The 17,099-nt window shown below is 38.6% G+C and overlaps 1 protein-coding gene across 4 annotated transcripts in view; it reads right to left on the bottom strand.

Moving 5' to 3' along the window:
* Positions 1 to 17,099, bottom strand: part of ltbp1 (latent transforming growth factor beta binding protein 1) — an 85,983-nt gene that overhangs the window by 25,801 nt on the left and 43,083 nt on the right. The window contains exons 6-16 of one of the 4 annotated variants that reach the window (XM_079854243.1): positions 16,264 to 16,467; positions 15,436 to 15,695; positions 14,271 to 14,373; positions 11,509 to 11,568; positions 7,906 to 8,028; positions 5,019 to 5,186; positions 4,003 to 4,218; positions 3,023 to 3,042; positions 1,394 to 1,496; positions 920 to 1,006; positions 515 to 640 (exon numbers count right to left, since the gene is read on the bottom strand). In XM_079854243.1, coding sequence (XP_079710369.1) covers positions 515 to 640; positions 920 to 1,006; positions 1,394 to 1,496; positions 3,023 to 3,042; positions 4,003 to 4,218; positions 5,019 to 5,186; positions 7,906 to 8,028; positions 11,509 to 11,568; positions 14,271 to 14,373; positions 15,436 to 15,695; positions 16,264 to 16,467 — 1,470 coding nt within the window. The remainder of the gene's footprint in view (positions 1 to 514; positions 641 to 919; positions 1,007 to 1,393; positions 1,497 to 3,022; positions 3,043 to 4,002; positions 4,219 to 5,018; positions 5,187 to 7,905; positions 8,029 to 11,508; positions 11,569 to 14,270; positions 14,374 to 15,435; positions 15,696 to 16,263; positions 16,468 to 17,099) is intronic. The other 3 variants (XM_079854245.1, XM_079854244.1, XM_079854246.1) reach the window with 3 other exon arrangements.

Genomic DNA, 17,099 nt, shown 5'->3' with positions numbered 1-17,099 from the left:
CGCTCCGTTCACACGGCTCTCGGCCTCGTCCTGCTTGCCACAACTACTAATACTCTTATGAGAGTTAGTTGACATGTAGGTGCAACGTTACTTATAGTCAACAGAATGTCTGAAGGGGATCATCAAAATAAAGTGAATAAAAATAAAGTGAATAAAGTGTTACCTTATAATTTACTCTCATGTCATTGCAAACCTGAAAGACCTTCATTTTTCGGTGGAACACAAAAGAAAGTATTGTGAAAAATGTCCTTTTTTCTCTCTTTTTTTGTCAGTGGGGATTTGTTTTGGACCCCATTGACTTTCATTGTGTGGAAAAAATAGTTACAACATTTTCAAAATACCTTTACAGTTGAATCAGTGACTGACAATATCAAATAGATATATGATGGATTCATGGATGCATAACATAATCAAAATAACCGCTGTGTTGAATCAAAATTCCAGTTATTGGTAGTGATAAAAGATAAACTACAGTATCAATATTGTTTATATAGTTTAACCTTTGACCTCTCACCTACACATGTGGTGCCCTCACTGTCTGTTCTATAGCCGTCGTCGCAGATGCATGTGTAGCTGTCAGCAGTGTTATAACAGATTCCTGCACCACAAATATCAGGTCTCACTTGACACTCATCAATCTCTATGAAGAGAGAGAGAGAGAAAAGAACAAGGTCACTTTCGCATTTTTGCTATCTTGAAAAATGCCCATAGGGAAACAAGAGAGAGAGAGGTTTCTAGCACTTAAATTATTGATTTTAGTTTTAGTGTATAATTTTACATTTATTTATACAAAATAGTATCTATTTTTAATATGGACTATTTATCGGTTATTGGCCATAACATTAATATACGCACTTACAGTATCAGTAAAATTGTGCATCCCAAATATATAGTACATGTATAGATAGATAAGACTCACCTGCCAGCTGTGTTGGGGAGATGTTCTGACTTTCTCTGGAGGGCAGAATTGCTACTGGAGCAGGTGGTGACACCTTCTCCACCACCTCTGGAGAGTGACAAGGAACGAGGCAACATAAGAAGAGAAAGAAAAGAGATGTAAGACATTCCACAATCCCGATACATACATGCCATGAACAAAATTTGTTACAAAACAAACAATCAAAATTGCTTGATCTCTCGATATGATAAACAAAAACTGAACATGTCCAACATCTGGCACCACAGCAGCTGATGATCACAGATCAACCCATCGTTGTCATCATCTGGATTTGTTAGTTGAGGTCACTTCTACACATTTGAATTGAATTGTGTAATCTCAATTTAAACAGCAGTTCAGAAATCTTTGCATAAACCAGTGGGTTGACTTTAACATTAAAAGAGGTGAAGAGGTCTTTATGGGGATATGCATGTGCAGTACAAGTGGGACTGAGACCTGAGAGGGAAGGCTCCATCCTGATTGTAGATACCCCAGGTGACAGCTGGGCCTGTCCAGGCTGTACTACTGAACTATCAACACTCATGTGGGTAAAAAACTCCTTCAAACAGATAAGAAACGACACACACAGTAATTGACTGATCCACAAAGAAATATACTGTAGCAAATTTATTGGCAACTAAAGCAAAGGGGTAAGCTGCTTCTGCTCTGACTGGATGGGGTGTTAAAGTGGGCAGAGCTGTAAATAACTTAGGCCCTGTCCCAAATGGCACACTTGATGCATACTCTTTCTAATTTTATGTTTCATAAAGGTTCTCAAGAGCGCCCCCTTGAGACAAGGCAGCACTGATGTGAACTACTATCTCACAGTCTATGCAGAGTTATGTCAACAAAGTGTGGAAATGGACTGCAAGTGCTTAGGGTGGCATTTGGGACAGAGTCAGTTAAGTGGAAGAAAGCCATATGCAATCTCACAGATCTGCAACCATGCCCTCTTCTCTCTCTCTCTCTCTCTCTCTCTCTCTCTCTCTCTCTCTCTCTCTCTCTCTCTCTCTCTCTCTCTCTCTCTCTCTCTCTCTCACACACACACACACACACACACACACACACACAACACAAGGAAACCCTCTCGATTTAGTTATAAGAACTGACCCTTAAATTGAAAAAAATGAGGTACTTGCGGAACAAATCAGGTGTTCTTCAGATTGCCAAACTGGCAGAACCCTTCAGAAAACCACACAGGACCACCTTTGAAGGGTCCTCAAATATTAGTATACATTTCAAGTGTAACAAAACCTGACAGGGTTACTGGTGGAACCATTGACAGACTTTGGAGTTATTGATGGAGCTTATGTTTTTCATTTTGTTCATTTCTCAGAGAACTGCCTTTTTGATAGGGTGCCTAGAGGTTCTTCAAAGGGTTCCTCAAGTGGGGCAGTCTAAGGAACCAAGTACTTTTCATTTTTAAAAATCATATGCTGTTGGGGGGTAAAATGAAATGCTTTTTTTCCCCACAAACAGACCAGAAACATTAAAATAAGCCTCCTTATCACACCTGAAAACCATGCTTTCCTAAACTGAGCTATTTAAGAGTCTCAAAGACCGGACTACTTAGAAAGATCTTCCCTAATTAGTCCAATCAAGCGTACTTTTTAAGTCCCTTTGAAATAATTAAACAAATATATATTCTCTATCTTTTATAAATTGAAGAGACATTTAGGTGCAAACCAACTAAACACTGTATGTCTAAACCAATTTTGAAAATGTTCTCTAATGTTTTAGATAACCAAATCATAAAACTTAAACTATAAAATCTTAAAGACTACAACTTAAAACTGAACTTTTCTAAATGTTAACATTGGCTGGACAAATATGAACATTAAAAACACAGTCACATCAATCATACACAAAGCGAAGGACATAATGACATACACGCAGAATGCCGAGCGCACAGAGCAGTCATGCAGTAGTGATGACATGATGATGTCATGCTTTGAATGTCTTTTTTGAAAGTTTTTAGCTGCCATTTTGTAGCGCTGCTTTGACGTGTGCGTGAAAGCATCAGCATCAGCATCAGCTGTACAGCATATTTAGCAGATTTTTACTGCTTTATAAAACCCAACCTACCTGCCGGGGAACTGTGGGAACTGTACAGCAGACCATTACGTCATATAAAAACACAAAAAATAAAACTGTCACACAAAGCTGTGAAACAAACAGTCATACCATTTATGTGGATTCAATACAGTAGTGCTGGCAACTATGCTTTTGAATTCAGAAAAATAAAATAAAATAAAATAAAATAAAATAAAATATCCACATACTTTTGGTCATGTAGAGTGTAAGAGGGTAAACTTCAGTGGACCAACTTTAGTTGCGACTTTGAAACGGTCTCCCAGCAACAGGACAAAACTTAATAAAGCCCAAGGACAAATTCTTTCTCTCTGAACCTGGCCCACCTCCACCGCACATTTCAGCAGTGCAATGCTTTTATGGGCTGCTTTTGCAGAGAGGCTATAAAAATCTATGCAGTTCATTTTGTGCGAGAGAAGTGAAAGGAGAAAATATGATGTGATGCACTGATCTTCTGGAATCCTTCATCAGCTTTGACATTGGTTTTTGCAAGGTGGAAGCAATACTAATGACTCTCTCCCTCATGCCAAAGAGAGAACAGTTCTGTGTTCACTTTCTATAGGAACAACAGACGCTTGGCTACATTTTGGATCTCAGTCTTCTCCAGACCAATGCCAAGTCTCATTCAATTGCCTGGTGCCAAGTGTACATGTGATGACATTTAAAAGAGAAGAAAAGAAGGACAGGGAAGAGGGTGAAAGAGTTCTTGCCGGCGTAGCTTTTGTGTGTATGTGTCTCTCCTTCATAAAAGCGCATCCAGGCAGACCATCATGTAAATAAACTTCTACCCAATTCTGGTAGATTTCCTTAACATATGTTTGTGATATTAAAACAATAACCAATAACAAGGCAAATAAAACATACAAAACCCAGTGTCTGCACATTCACAGACATAATTCAGTTGGATAAAGCCCTTTAGAAATAGAGCAGCTTAAAGTAATTCATAGTTTTTGTCCTGTGTGGCTATAACTCACCAGGTAGCTGCCTCTCTGTGATGCCGAAAGCTTCCACAGGCTGCTGTAAGGTGGGGAAGGGCACGGGAGGGTCCACGGGCACTTGGTGTGTTATGATGGGCTTGCTCTGCCCCTGACCATCTGTCTGGCTGTGCCCATTAGGCGGTTTGGGCTTGTAAATGTACGGTGTGGTGACATGGTATCCCATACCTCCAGGACAAATGTCTTTAAACGCAGCTAAGAGAGAAAGAAAAAAAAACACAGTCACCAACATATTCACAGCACCTGTCCATCCTTCCATCAATCTCTCTATCCGTTTGTGCATCCAATCAATCAATCAATCAATCAATTAATCAATCTATCTATCTATCTATCTATCTATCTATCTATCTATCTATCTATCTATCTATCTATCTATCTATCTATCTATCTATCTATCTATCTATCTATCTATCTATCTATCTATCTATCTATCTATCTATCCATCCATCCATCCATCCATCCATCCATCCATCCATCCATCCATCCATCCATCCATCCATCCATCCATCCATGTATCATCTATCTATCCATCTGTCAAGCCATTCAATTTGATTTAAATGAACAAGGAGAGTAATTCTTTTTCAGACAAAGCAACACTAAACAAAACAAAACAAAAAATCAAAACACTTGTCATTTTCAAAATATTAAATAATGCATTGGTCATATGGAGACTGCATCATTCTTGTTGCCCAATAACTTGGGTGTAAAGACTTTCCTTACCAACCAATACTGTAAAACAAAATGCTGACACTTAATTTAGTGACTGCTCGAATGCAGGTCTCACAGGACGGCAAATACAAAAATAATGTAAGATGCATGTATGAAAACGAAATATCTACAGGAGAACTAACAAAAAGAGAGTGATGGCGTGTAAAAGCATCTACGTAGCAGAGCTGTGGAACACACATGCAAACCACAATGAATTGGAGGACAGAGAGGGAATGATACCAGTAGAATAGGTGGGGCTGATAGGGGGCGTGTCTCAGGTAGCTTACCTGTCCCAGGTAGGGGGCAGCGGTCACAATGAGGACCCCAGGCCTTGCCCACACTACAACAGCATAACTGTTTACTCAGCTGACTGGACACAGGGTGCAAGCACTGCTTCCCCGGACTGACAAATCGGAAGCAATCACCCTTCTCCTCGCGAAGAGCAGGTGTTTCGGCTGGTTACCATGGAGATGGAAGGAGGGAGTGAGGGGAGGAGTGTGCACGGTGTATGACACAAACATGGAAGAGAAAGAGAAATAGAGAACAACAGAAGAGAAAAGAGATTCCCTTCACCTTGTGTTCCATCTATGCACAACTACAATGCCATAACAAAAGAACAACTGCTCCAATATAACCACATTAAAACAGAGTGAAGGGGGCAGAGTATGATCGTGTATGAAAAGTGATACAGTTTTTCAGACAAAAGATAGAAAAGAACACAGGACAAGAATACAAACTAACAGTGCAAAGAGGTCAGTTAAGCAGGAAGCATTTAAGTAAGGTTATTTACAAGGCTTAGTACATCAGTGGGCACTTGATATAAGACATCTGCTTAAATACATTAAACATCAAAATTTTATTAATCTAAAATCTATTTAACCCTACCAAGTATCATGGGGTGAAAAACACTCAATATAGCAAAGCATTCTCCATTTCCACATAAGAAAATCATCATCAGAAAAGTGGCAATGGTTTACTGAAAATATTAGTAAATTAATATATGTATGTATATGAGTAAACACCATTGTTCAAAAGCTTGGGGTTAGTAAGAATTTATTTATTTTATTAAGAAAGAATGCATGAAAGTGATCAAAGGTGACAGTAAAGACTTTTACATAGTCAAAAACAAAATAAATGTTCTTTTGAACTTTCTATTCATCAAAGAATCCTAAGAATAAAAATGTATCACTGTTTCCACAAAAATATTAAGCAACACTGTTCTTATTATTGTCAACATTGCTAATAATAAGGAATGTTTCATGATGAAGATAGCATACATTCATCACTGATTTTAAAAGGATCATGTGACACTGAAGACTCCAGTAACGGCTGCTGAAAATTCAGCTTAGTCATCACAGGAATAAATAACATTTGTAAATATATTAAAATAGAAAAAAGTTATTTTAAATGGTAACAATATCTCACAATATTATAATTATTACTGTATTTTTTTTTATTAAATAAATGCAGCCTTGGTGAGCCTAAAAGATTTGTCATTAACATTAAAAAAATCTTACCGACCCCAAATATTAAATGGTAATATACTTTTTAAAAGGTAATATATCTATTTTATATGTTTAATTATTAATGAATGAGACCCAGTGTTAGATTGTGGATCATTAATCACTAACACTGTTGACACTTGTAAGGTTTGTGTCATGTGACATTAAATGAATTAGTGCTCTCGGGTAAATTTGCTGATGTGTAAAAGAACTGATGTGTCAATGTGTAAACTGTCTTCTCTAATATAATATTTTTTACTTTAATAAAGGGCCAATTCTGTACAATTCAACATTTTCATATACAAGATAACAGCAGATTCATGTTGACAGACCTTATTAAACTGTCAGCCAAAATACACTGTATACATAAGCAAATAACCTTGATTGACTGAAGGCTAAAATGAGAATTAAAAGAACTCTATTATCTTCTCTGAAAAAAAGGACATGACAGCGTGTTCCAGAGGTATAATTTGGCAAATGCTGCCTTCCAGGAGAAGGATCGGCCTCTATATTTATCACAATAACACAGACAGCACACTTAGGTTACCTCATTAAATCACAGAGAAAGCTTGAGTGTGTTTGTGCCCCACTGACCGACCGCACAAATGATTCCAGCACATTTCAACCTCGCCTGAACAGCAGACAATCTTCCGCTCTTGTGACAGCCACAGTTAGTGTTAGAAGCCATGTTAAATCATGCTGCTAGCTAGACTGATCAGCACGTCTTACTGGCACGAGCTGAAGTGATTAGATGCACTCAATCCATTTACACTTGTAGAGTAGGTACATTTGTCTTTGAGCAGATAAGCATGGAAACAGAAGGAACATGCTAAAGACATCAGCCATTCAAGTTAGCCTGAGAGGAGAGGAGAGGAGAGGAGAGGAGAGGAGAGGAGAGGAGAGGAGAGGAGAGGAGAGGAGAGGAGAGGAGAAGGAGAAGGAGAAGGAGAAGGAGAAGGAGAGGAAAAGAGAGGAAAGGAAAAGGAGAGGAAAGTAGAAGAGAGGAGAAGTAGAGGAGAAGGAGAAGGAGAGGAGGAGGAGAAGGAGAATGAGAGAAGGAGAAGAAGGAGAAGGAGAGGAGAAAGAGAAGGAGAAGGAGAGGAGAAGGAGAGAAGAAGTAGAGGAGAAGGAGAAGGAGAGGAGATGGAGAGGAGAAGGAGAGAAGAAGGAGAAGGAGGAGAAGGAGGAGGAGAAGGAGAAGGAGAGGAGGAGAGAAGGAGAGGAGAGGAGAAGGAGAAGGAGAGGGAGAAGGAGAGGGAGAAGTAGAGAAGAGGTGAGGAGAGGAGGAGAGTAGAGGAGTAGAGGAGGAGAGGAGGAGGAGAAGGAGAAGGAGAAGAAAGGAGAGAAGGAGAGGAAAGGAGAGAAGGAGAGGAGATGAGAAGGAGAGGAGATGGAGAGGAGAAGGAGAGGAGATGGAGAGGAGAGGAGAGGAGGAGGAGTAGAGTAGGAGAGGAGAAGGAGAAGGAGAAGGAGAGGAAAGGAGAGGAGATGTAGAGGAGAAGGAGAGGAGAAGGAGAGGAGATGGAGAGGAGAAAGAGGAGGAGGAGGAGAAGGAGGAGAAGGAGGAGAAGGAGGAGGAGGAGGAGGAGAAGAAGGAGAAGGAGAAGGAGAAGGAGAAGGAGAAGGAGAAGGAGAAGGAGAAGGAGAAGGAGAAGGAGAAGGAGAGACTTACGGAAGCAGGTGGTCAGGGAGGGGTCAGGCACAAATCCTGGGTTGCAGATACACCTGAAGCTGCCCATGGTATTGATGCAGTTTCCATTGGGACAAACACCTTGAATCTGACATTCATCGATATCTGAGGGTGATAACAAACATTAGGAAATCATTTTCATGTTTCTTTGGTGGAACACAAAATATGATATTTTGAAGAATGTTTCATGTCAAAACAAGAAGGGATTTTTCTATCTTCTTTTGTGTTCCACAGAAGAAAGTCATACAAGTTTGACATATAAGGGCGAATAAATGATGACAGAATTTTCTGGATTAACTTTTCATTTCATTTTCTTAAAAACAAACTGTAGCAGAGAGTAGAAGAAAAGAGGCTTGAGATGCAAACACATATATATACATATACATACACTTTACATTCTAAGGGTGTGGGCAGCTATCATTCCCCGCACTTAAAGAATATATATATATATATATATATATATATATATATATATATATATATATATATATATATTTTTTTTTTTTTTTTTTTTTTTTTTTCTTCTTTTAAAGCATAAAGGCCCACTCACACCAAGTATGATAACTATAAAGGTAACTATAACAATCACTATTTTAGCATCCACACCAGCGGATGATAATGTTCTGTTTATTATAAGCACGCACACAGTTGTGTTGTCTGCTGTGCTTTAAATGCGTGAGCTTTTTAAACTATTATTGGCAGTCAATGTTGGTGGGAAAAAGAAGTTCTGAGAGTGATTCCAGTGATATTGTTCTTCTGTGTTGTAATTGTTATAGTTACGGTGTGAACTCCACTATTCTCACAGAATTAGAACAATTAGTAAAACTTTATAGTTATCATTTTCATTATCGTTATCGTCCTTGGTGTGAACGGGCTGTAGACCTCTAAACTAAATTTAGTTAGATTTATGCTTAAACCCCGAAAAGCTATTTACCAATAAGGGTAAGAAAAATAAACCTAATTCAAAATTTTCTGACAATAATTCATAATACAATTTTGCTTCATAAGTATGTATCTTTAAGGATGTTTGCTTTTTTTTTTTAAACAAGACAAAAATACTAACAAATAAAATTACTTTTTGTAGCACACACACATAAACATGTATTTGATTTTCTTCACAGCTTTATTCATGCTATTGTAAACCCATATGACATGATCTACAATCACTGTAAGAATCAGTCAGAAAAAGGAACATACATGTACACATACACACACACACGCAGGGTTTTAGTGTTTTATGAGGACTCTCCATAGATATGATATTATACTGTACATACTTTACATTATATCTCTTAGCCCAAACCCTACACCTAAACCTTACAGAAAGCATTCAGCATTTTTACACACACACTTACCACACTAAAATTTCTCCAAGAGGCCATTGAGTGCAAGTTAAGGGTGTGGGCAGTCATCATTCCCAGCACTTAAATTGGGACACAGATCCAACACATGTCCCAATGCAATGCTAATGTGTTCATGATTACAGTGATTCTCATGCAGAGATGGCATATGCTCAATCCCTCAAGCATCCAAACATCTGCACCAGAACACAGACCGGCCCAGAGGAGTTGTCAATCACAGCTATGACATCAAAATGTCTCCATTATACAAGAATACCCCACATCTCTATCCAAAATGCACCTACTGTAATGCCCTGCGAATCTGCATGGTGATGGATACCTGAAATTCAAATGGGCAAACTCACTAAACAACTGCTTCACTTTGGCACATATTTCAGCGACCTGTGTCTAATTCACTAATAACCCTCAAATCAGTTTAAAAAGGCACTAATGTGCTGATACAGTACTGCACCATGAGTACTGAAGCGAAGTTATTCTTTTCCATTCAAAATGCCACTTTCTATGTAAATTATGCTTATTATAGATGGCTAAACTAATTTAGCTTAGTTGCAAAAAATAAAACAATAATTAGTTCAAAGTAAATACATTTATGAAGTAAAAAAAATAATGAACAAAATAATTAGAACCAAAAAAATGACCACAAGTTCAGTGACAAAAAAGTATGTAGACAAGGCATATTATTCTCTGTCAGAACTGTTTATGAAAGCATAAACCTGCCAATGAGGACAAGATTATGACTAATGACAGGAAGAGACTTGGCAGCATCAGAGCCAGGCAGAACACCCTAACCACAGGAGACCCATCTACTTGCACTGTAAAAGCTTTGGCCTGACGCAAATAAGCGCCAAAGGTTTAGTGGGACCCTCAGGGCTGTGTTACCAGGATAATGATTAAGTTCAAACTTAACGGCACTCTGAGCGCTAAAGAAGTGTTGTAAACTAGCCTCAGAGAACAGCACATACTGAAATATTTATTAAGATATGGAGTCCATAGTGCTTTCAGGTCTGTTTATTAAAACTATCTAGGGTACGTTCTACATACCTACTCATGCTATGCAAATGCTGTGAAGAAATTAAAGCAGCACTACACCTACAAAAATAGTACTCTTGAGAAATGTAGTGATCTCAACATAAGACCACATGACCAACTGCTCTGCTTTTTCAGACCACAAACAAAAAGTTTTAGTTTGCAGTTTTAATGAGAGCAATACCTCATACGAAAATGACATTTGGCTTATTTGATAGTTCATTAGAGACTATAACTTATTGTTAATAGTTTTATGCATTTATAATTTATCTTAATCAAGGTTTTATCTCTCCTGACCCAGAGTGCCTGCGGCCAGGCCACACGCTGGGCACTTCCCCCTAACACAGCCAACTTCACTTTTAGCTGTGGTTCAGCTCTGGGTTTGGCAGACTGAGGCAGCTGGTGGTGGCTGCTAACAGCAGATGTGTTTGGCTGTAGGTGTGTGGAGATTAAATATCTTACCGACCCCAAACTTTTGAACAGTTATGTGATTAAGATTTTTCAAAACATGATTAAGTGTGCAATTTTATAGTTAATTAAGGTTGTTTTTATATACAACTTAGCAATATACACTCCCCATCCCACATCTGGCTTTATCTCATTCTCATTATTCTTTATAAAGAAGTATTATTAACATGCTAAACAAAAGTTTACTTTGCAAAAGCATTCATTAACAACATATGGCAGGATGAGTGTTACTTCACTTCGATTCTATAAGCTGAGCAAAAGCCCTGAAATCTTTCTGGCTGTCAGCCCTGATATGTTGGATCTCTGGCTATTACATCCAACTTCAACATAGATTAGAAAGATCTATCAAAGATGCCACCTGTCTCTCCTCCTGTCTGTCCTCGTAACCGTGAAAGAGAGTCTTCTCTGTGATAGATCTGGGACACCGTTTTAAACCCGCACTGAAGCGAGCTCCGCAGCAGACTTCTTCCGACAGTCAAAGCGGCGTTTACTCTACGTCACAAAAGTGCAGACTCGTAGGAAGACCGTGAGTGTTTAGGGTGCCATTTGGGACAGGGCCATAAACTCATGCATCTAATCAAAATCATCACAATCGTTTCACAACTACATAAACACAAAAAATGTTGCACCACAAACTTACATTACACACATTGACTGCTGGAATAAAAATACACAATAAAAGCAGAGTGAATGCATGCATGCACAAGCAGAAACGAGCCGTGGCACTTACCAATACAGCGGGTGGCATTCAGCCTCTTATAGCCTTGAGGACATTCAATTAAAGGAATCGCTTTAGAGAAAAAGAGAGAAAGAGAGAGTGAGAAGAGGAGGACAAAAAAATAACAGCACATTTAGTTACAGATCTAAAGGAAAACATTCTCTTCCAGCAAGAAAGAGAGGAAGGAAACTTTGGTGAAGTGAGAATACAGCACATAAAATCTTTGCAAAATTTGTAATTAAAACACTAATACCATAGTTACCACAGACATCCTTTAAATGTGCTGATTTGGTGCTCAAGAAACATTTCTTATTATTATTGATGTTTTGCTGGTTAATATTTTTGTCAGGATTCTTTGATGAATAGAAAGTTCAAAATAACAGTATTTGAAATAGAAATCTTAGTAATGTTATAAAAGACTTTGATCAATTTAATGCAATTTAAGGCTCTTTACGTCACTTTTTTCTAAGGCAGTGATGGTCAATTCCAAGTTGCCATTGTATTATTATTGCTGTAACAATAACTATAGTACCTATGGTATTTGGCCAGATGATTACCATGGTTAATTTTTGTACAGGAGATCTCCAAGAGTTCAGCTCCTTAATCAATTCACACAGGAAACTAACAGGATATAATGGAAAACAAAACGCAAGTGTGAAACTTAATACATCTGATCTGATTACATTTGTTCTTACATGTTTTTACATGCTCAACACTAACACACAAACACATTCACACATAGATCATTAATAACTCCATAGCTCATCACCTTCAGATTAAAAAAGCAAGCAGCAACACTGTACATAGTTCTGTAGTGACTGTTTTAAGGTTTTGTCTCAGGAGAGGCCATGCGACTGGGAACGTGTAACAGGAACAGGGTTTACTTCCCTCTCAGTCTCATGGGTAATGACCATAATAAATTACATAAATAGAACAAAGTGAGAGAGTGAAATAGAATGACTCATTTGGAACAGAACAGAATGCCACTGACATTTTCAAGGGTCATGTTTTGAGCCTGCTTCAGAAATAAAAGGGGGCCGAACTCCAGACTTGTTTATATCTTCATTACCCCAACACTTGTGTAACATAACTGCCGTGCACTTCTATTTCCGTTCAGTGCCAGCTGAAGTCCTAGTAAGTGCTCGTCTACAGATGCTGCACACAGACCTCAGAGACAGCGGTAATGTCACATCAACTTCACACCATTCATTGCAATATTGAATCGCTTTTCCTGGAGCAAACATCTTTGTAACTGAAATGTGAAGTGTGAGATGAACAGACCACACTTTTCAAGTAAAGGAATAACATTTTAATTGGCATTTGAAGATTAAAACAACAATCCTTAAATATTTCATACACTCATGAACGCTTGTTTTGGTAAGGTCCATAAGGTTTAAATCAGTGATATGTCTGGGAATGCACATAATGCAGGGACGCCCATATATGGGCAGAGAATTTCACAAATATCTACGGACATACCGTGAAGAGAAATTGTGGAAGAGAGAGAGAGAAATAGGGGTGGAACGCTAACACTTTTCTGTAGGGACTAACTTCATAGAAGTGACTAAGCAAGAAGGAATCATGACTGTATGAGTAAATGTGTGTGTATGTGAGAAAGCATTACTAAAGCTGGAGTGTGTGCCAGGTGAGTCAGCATGTCAGTAAGTTCAACACAGCGTGTGTAACCAGATACCTTACAGCTTTCTCTTTCTTTTGCCCATTCATTACGTACTTGCCTTTTCTCTGCGGAATGCATCCCTTCCCTCTCATTCTTGATATTAGGACCATGTGTCTTTTGAGTCACAGCCACTTGGAGGTTTGGCATCAAATAGTTTTTAGAGGAACCCATCATAGTTTCTTTTAGTTAGTGAGAAATCAAGGCTGGGCCTGGTGATGAATCATTGCTTTCCTGCTCTTTTTGGACCACACTACTGTGGAATACTCCTCTGCACAATCATACTGCAAGTGTGATTCACCTCTAATGGGGCCCAGACATACTGATGTTTAACGCCGTCTCTCACTCTGAACATACACTTGTTTGTTTCAGTCATTTTGGTCATTCAAAAAAAAGATGAAAAGATGAAAATGTAAGACATATGCTTGAGTTTGTGTGTGAGAGTGAGACAGATGTTTGTGTGTGTGAAGGTAAAACAGATGTTTGAAAGCGAGAGTGAGACTAACGATGGTGTGAGAGTGAGACAGGCATTTTTGTCTGTGACAGTGAAGCAGATGATTGTCTACATGAAGGAGAGACATGTTTCTGTGTGTGATGGTGTGATAGGTATCAGGTATAATCCGATGATGTCTATGTGCAGCTATTTATTTCTAAGTTATTTGAGCATTCAAAAACGAACTTCCATACTTGCACGTTCAATTGTGTGCTAGGCGGAGAATGAAATATACCTAGGCCTTGAGACAGTTTTTGTATGTGAGACTGAGATGGGTGTTTTTGTTTGTGAAACTGATGCAGATTTTTGTCTGTTTGAGAGTGAGACAGGTGTTTCTGCATGTGAGGGTGAGACGAGTGTTTTTGTTTGTAAAAGCGAGCACATATTTGCCTGTGTGAAAGTGAGACAGGTGTTTTTGCATAATGAGGGTGAGACAGGTGTTTCTGTTTGTGAAAGCAAGGCAGATGTTTGTCTCTGTGAGAGTGAGACCGTTTTTTTGCATGTGAGGGTGACATGGGTGCTTTTGTTTGTAAAAACGAGGCAAATAATTGTCTGTGTGAGAGCGTAAGGGGAGTTTTTGTTTGTGAGAGTGAGACAGTAGCTTACATGATTTCTTGGGGCATTTTTGGCATTTGTGGAATCCCCATGATGTGCCTACAGTCCCACAACAGGCATCTTGTTTAGACAGCCCGGGCAGAGCTTTCCCACACTACAACAAAATAAAACACAATCAAATACAATAAGTTAACGAAAGAAAGAGAAGGAGAGATACTCATCAAGACCATTCACCACACAAACATATATAATTCTGCTCACACAGCTCTTGATCCCAGTTCTTACTGATCAACACCCTGATATCTCCCCCCTGACTGAATCTAATCTGCTGAACCAGGCACGAACCAAACAACAATCTGAGAGACAGCAATAATACACAACTTAAACAACCTGATAACACCCCACTCTCTGCTGACATGAAAAGACAAAGTCGCAAATTAAGTCTGAATGGTTGCAAAAACATCCACAGCACTTTACGATTAGAGAGAGTAAACAAACAAGACTGAGGTGAATTTCGTGATAATAACTTGATAGACTAACAATTGTGGGAGCGGAAGACAACTAGATGTTCTATCAAGCTGGGGGCAGGTACTGAGTCATAACTCTTGAGAATCATTCTTTTGTGTTTCATTTGCAGTTCTCTTCTGAAGAGACAGATGTTCCCTTGAGCACCAAAATGTTCTGGAGAACATCTCACTATTCATTTTGTCTTTTGCTCTATTTCTTGATTATGATGATAGCTGAAATCGAGTTAGTTTAAAAGGCATTAAAAGTGAGAGACAGAGAGTAATAGTGGATGATTCACAGCTCACAGCAGCAGCGAGAGAGATTGAGATGAAGAGAAAGGTAAAGCTAGAGAAGATATTTTAAAGAATGCTTTTGTCCATACAATGAAAGTCAATGAAATCCAAAATAATACTGGAGCCCATTGGAGCCCACTGACTTCCACTGAATGGATCAAAACTCCGAGACATTATTCAAAACATGTCCTTATGAAGAAAGAATTTAAAAAAGTGTCGTACAGTTTTAAAAAAAAATGTTAGGGTGAGTAATTGAAAGAATTTTTTTATTTTAGGTGAAAAATGTACACAGTGTAAAAAGCTCTATGGAAGTAGAGGTGAATATATCCTTGAATATATCATCAGCTTCGTCACATAAAAGCTTTATATATGAATTATATCTGAGTTTATTTATTCAAACACTTATGGTCTCTCACTTGCATTCCGGCAGTCTCCTGAAAGCAGCGTCCCAGCTGGCTCTTGGATGTCACTGGCTGGTATTGGAGGTATGTTTGCTGGTTGGGGTAAATGACACCGCTGTGAGTGTGCCCATGCTGGATGCTCTGGCTGCTGCTGTGGTAAGTGAAGGAGTGGCTGGACTGCGTGTTCTTCACCTGCCCGTTACTGTCCACTGGAGACACCTGATGGATCTGGACTGAGGCTTCGGGGGGATGTTTCACATGGACATTCACCAAACCTACAGAAAAGTAAAGCTTTAAGGGGTATTCAATTTAAATTCATGGGTTCAGTACAGGTTTAATCCAAGTTAAGCTCAATAGACAGTATTTATGGTGGAATGTTAATTACCACATAAAATAAAATAAACGTGAGCTACATACAAGTGAGAGTGGGAATAATTTCTGTAGCAGAATAGCAGAAACGTGAAACTAAAAACTTTATAAAAGCACTTGCATTATTGAGATGTAAAGCTGTTTTAAAAGCTGTTTGTCATTTTAGAGTTTTAGGGCTTATGGCGTTGTGTTTTCATGGAAATGACACGGTTAGTAAGCATTTTCCTTGTGTCTTGTGGCTATAATACTGAAACAATGAGTATTTAAATGTGTATGAGTTGGCCCCATGCACTTCCATTAAGTGCCACACTGTAACCCAGATTGTTCATTTTTTTATTTTTAATAGAGAAAACAAAGGGCAAGTGGAATTTAATTTTTGTGGTAATTCTGAAACCTGAATATTCCTTTAATAACAACAGAGCCATGTATTTCAGATTAATAACAGAAGACAGATTTAAACATTTAAAGCGTTACCCTGGTTGTGTCCAGTGCCGTAGGTGAGAGGTAACGTGTGCGTTGAGTGGACGTGTGTCTTCTGCCCGTTCGTGAGAGTATGTTGCCCCTGGTGACCGTTTGGATTTGCCATTTGGCAGAATTTTCCAGTAAAGTTTGGTGGGCACTGGCACTTGTCCCGAGCACTGCATTTTCCTCCATTCATGCAGGGCAAATGGCAAACAACTAAAACAAACACACAAACAGAGCAAATGTTAATCACTGCCATATCAGGTAAAATTTTTCAATGTTTAGTTTAGCAACCCATCACATTTAATTATACACAGATGAACCAACAAAATTATCTTCACATTTTAGTTTTGTCCTGTGTTTGAGCAAGTGTTTAGTTGCTGTGGGCCATTGTGTGCGTGTGTGTATGCGCTTAAATGCTTCACAGAAAATCTGTTTAAGAACTTTTGTGGTGGCATGTAATGGGAGTTCTGCGTGACACATTTTCACTAAACCATGCCATTATGGTGACGGACCATTCTGCCCTGAAACATCTTTAACTTTCTTTTTGCCTTGCTTGCTTTTAGCCATTTTTCACAGTGCTTAAAATCTCACTCGAGCTTTTAGATCACATTTGGCTCAACAATAATACCAGCAAAATGATGAATGGATTTAATTATCCCACAGCTGAGGTAAATAAAGGTTTTGGGGCTAGATATTTTACGGCAATACGTTTGTGTTGTGGTATAGGACATTATTTCAAACATTTAAATGAGGTGAAACTCATTCTCCTGTCAAGATATTCTTTAAAAACGTTCCTAAACCAAAAGCCACATAATTTAATTAACCATCTTGAACTAATCATGCTA

Source organism: Squalius cephalus (genome assembly GCF_949319135.1).
Source record: "Squalius cephalus genome assembly, chromosome: 20".
Taxonomy (NCBI): Eukaryota; Metazoa; Chordata; class Actinopteri; order Cypriniformes; family Leuciscidae; genus Squalius; species Squalius cephalus.
The sequence above is the reverse complement of the archived record's forward strand: the minus strand, read 5'-3'. Positions and strand labels throughout refer to the sequence as shown.